The following is a 3,373-nucleotide window of genomic DNA, read 5'->3' as shown; positions in this document are numbered from 1 at the left end:
ATCAGAAATGATCTTCTATCATAAATGTTAAACATAATAAAGTCAATATTTGTCGTATTACATCCTTTAGGCCTGAAGTGTATTGACGTACCCAAGACTTTCTGTGTCAGTGGTGGGAGACCCACTTGGGGGTTTGGTGATAAGTCATGTTGTCTTTGCTCGTCCCTGGAATTGAGGTGAAGCTTGCAGCTCCAGACCAACTACCCTCCAGGCACCCCACCTCTCTGGCCCCCACCTCCAGCCCCCCAGCCTCCAGGCACCTCACCCTCCAGCCCCGCCCCAACCCTCCAGAGCCCCCAATCCTCCACAGCCCCCTACTCCCCAGGCTCCCAAACCTCCATAGCCCCCCCCCCCAGCCTCCCTGCACCCCAGCCTCCCAACCCCCATATCCCTCCAACCTCCAACACATCCCCCCCTCCATGCCCACAGCCTCATAACCCTCCTACAACCCCCCCCCTCCCCCCCGCCTCCTCCGTTAAAGGCTAACGGTGGAGTTGGTCCATGCGGGCGAGCCCTCACCCACCGCGGTGCTGGCCGTGCGGCCGCGCGGCGGCACCTGGCTGGCAGCAAGGCCAAAGAGGCGTGCGGCGGCAGAGCGGTACTTCCTGGACATGGTGTTGTAGAGGATGGGGTTGATGGCAGCGCTCAGGTAGAACAGCACCACCGACACCAGGCTGCAGTACTCGGACAGCAGGGACCACCAGGGGGAGCCCTCCTCAGAGGAGCGGGACAGCAGGTAGCGGCCCACGTGGAAGGGAAACCAGCACAGCACGAAGGCTAGCACCACCACCACTGGAGGAGGGAGGAGGAGAAGGGAGGAGTGTTGAGGGGGGGGGGAATAGGAGGTGAGTGGGTCAAGTGATGAGTAGAGGTGAGAAGGAGGTGAAGGGGAGATGCAGGGAAAAGAGGGCGGAGAAGGGGAGGAGTTAGAAGGGGGAGAGGAGTGGGGGGGGGAGAGGAGGGGTGAAGAACGGGTGTGGGAACAGGGTGAGAGACATGGGTTATGGTGAGATTGAGCATTTTACGTATGGCAGGGAGAAAATAATCTGCCCAAGTGTATTTTTTTATTTTTTTTAATCACATTTAAAGGTTGAAGCCTGGAACTTTTATATGTGTTTTCCAAAAAGTATCCAAGTAGGCTACATAAAAAAAATGCCATTCATAACATTAGAAGCTTCTTCAAACACTGTTTCTCTTTTTAGCAGATCTTATCTGCGGATGTCAGTTATCTTCAGACACCTGCATGACGAAATACAGTAACTCAGGCAAAGCTGAACACCAGATCATTACAGGGGATCAGCAAAAGAGAAAGCCGGGTATTATGAAAGCTGAATCCACACCGGGGTTATGTCGTTTTAATCTTATAGAAATCTTTCAGTGGATCTTCTTTGATAAATGTCATGATTTGCTGGTTTTGGTTCAAAACTGTCTCGGTAACAGGTGATTAGTGCCAAACTACAAGCCCAAACCGGGTCTCTTTCCCCTGAGACGAGTTCACAAGTGTCAAATCAATTGTCAGTTGGCGATCACCACTTACACTATTTTGACAAAGATCGAATCCTTCAGACTGCTGCTACAAACTCATCAGGACAAACAACAGCAGATATTTACACACACTAAGACAATAAAGATGACCTTGACCCTGATTTGACATCACATCTCAAAGGGTAGTTACCCACTCCGATAACTCAGTTCAACGTAAACATTTCCAGTGTCATTAACATTAATGTCTTACCCAGCATTTTGATGGTCTGTCTATTACTTTTGTCTCTGTGGGCCACGCAGGGTCCGATGTTGGTCTCCCGGCGCCTCTTCCACAGCCGGCGGCCTATCAGCGTGTAGAGTACCGTCAGACAGAACACCGGCAGGAAGAAGAACACCGAGCTCACCCACACCATTGCGGCGAGCAGTCCCGACCTGATGGCGTACTGTGTCATCTTACACTCGCTGGTATCCCCGTTCTCTACCGATTCACCGGGCCCAGCACCGTACTCGTCGCGCTCCACACCAACGATAACGAACACGGGCCCCGCGCTCAGCAGGGACACGGCCCATAGCGCGAGAATCAGCAAGCGCACGCGACGTTTGGTGACCAAGGCTTTGGCGCGTAGCGGGAAACAGATGGCCAGATATCGCTCCACGGACAGCGCGGTGATGTTGAGGATGGTGGAGTAGGTGCATGACTCCGACACAAACAGGAAGAGTTTACAGAGGGCGTCGCCGAAGCGCCAAGGTCGGTAACGCCACAGGCGGTAGAGGTCTGGCGGCATGCAGAGAAAGATCAGCAGGTCGGACACCGCCATGCTGCACAGGTACAGGTTAGTGGTCGTGCGCATATCTCGATATCTGCTGACGACCAAGATGGTCATGACATTGCCGGTGACTCCGACAAGGAACAGTAGCGCGCAGACGATGGTGATTCCGGTGAGCACGGGGATGGGGAAAACGTTCATGGGAGGCTCGAAGCCCCAGTTGCTCTCGTTCCCGGGGTCCTCCCAGCTACAGTTTCGGGAGAAGCACTGGGAGATGTTGTGCCAAGAGTGCATGCTGCCGCCGGGTCATTCAAGGGACCGGGGCTGCCCCTTAACTGCACTCCGGTTGTGAGGCTGCTCAGAGCGACTGCCGAGCTTCTTGCCCGTCATTGCCGCGTCTCCAGCTTGAGTTAAACGGCGACCGTACAGATGCGTAAAAGATGGAAGACTTGTGGACGCTCTAATGGTGCGCTCTGGTTGAACAGTGTCAGTCAAAAAGCTCCAACGGGAATTCTATTGGAATGGAACAGACTCAAACGAGGTCTTTCTCTTACCGTTCTGTCCATCATTCAAATATTACTTAATTACAGAGCAAGGATGCGTCTAAAACACTTGCAAAAATCCATCCGTGTATGTGCCAGGCGACCTGTTCCTTTGCTTAACGGTGTTTCCATAGCATTTTTGGCGGACAAAATGTGAATTTTAGGAGTCCAAAATGCATTAAGAAAATATAACATGAATAAATGGATGTTTTGAAGAGAGAAAAATAAACGACATTATCTTCTGGAATCGTTCAAAAAGTGTTCCATATGCTCTCTGCGTCAGACAAAACACACCAGGTAGGAAAACACGGCACGGTCTATGCACCAGGGAGCGCATGAAAGTGAGTCATTGTAGTAATGGGATACCGGAGGGCTGTCAGTTTGGCATACGCACACGGGCACCTCCAACAACAAACCCGGGTAAACAAACCAACGGAACGCTGTTTAATATTCCAGGAAGCCCTTCAAAACACAAACGATAGAATTAGTCCAAATCCAAAGGGAGAGACAGAAAAAGAGAGCAAGAGGGGGATTTATGAGTCGCTGTGATCACGTTAGTGTCAGTCACACTCTTCTCTC

At 51.9% G+C, this 3,373-nt stretch overlaps 1 protein-coding gene across 1 annotated transcript; it reads right to left on the bottom strand.

The window, feature by feature from the left end:
• Positions 1-475: 475 nt before the first annotated feature.
• ghsra (growth hormone secretagogue receptor a) lies at positions 476-2,546 on the bottom strand. The gene is made up of 2 exons (XM_067243456.1): positions 1,736-2,546; positions 476-792 (listed from the first exon to the last, which is right to left on the bottom strand). The coding sequence occupies exons 1-2, from the start codon at positions 2,544-2,546 to the stop codon at positions 476-478; spliced, it is 1,128 nt and encodes a 375-aa protein (XP_067099557.1).
• Between the last annotated feature and the right edge of the window lie 827 nt (positions 2,547-3,373).

Source organism: Osmerus mordax, chromosome 9 (genome assembly GCF_038355195.1).
Source record: "Osmerus mordax isolate fOsmMor3 chromosome 9, fOsmMor3.pri, whole genome shotgun sequence".
NCBI classification, from domain to species: Eukaryota; Metazoa; Chordata; class Actinopteri; order Osmeriformes; family Osmeridae; genus Osmerus; species Osmerus mordax.
Note: the sequence above shows the minus strand (reverse complement) of the source record. Positions and strands in the feature narration are given on the sequence as shown.

What these genes read in the sequence shown, in the direction of transcription:
- ghsra (XM_067243456.1), bottom strand. Translation starts at nt 2,546, where the DNA reads ATGCACTCTTGGCACAACATCTCCCAGTGCTTCTCCCGAAACTGTAGC. An exon ending in ACAGACCATCAAAATGCTGG is followed by an intron (nt 793 to 1,735) that starts GTAAGACATTAA and finishes TCCCTCCTCCAG; the next exon opens with TGGTGGTGGTGCTAGCCTTC.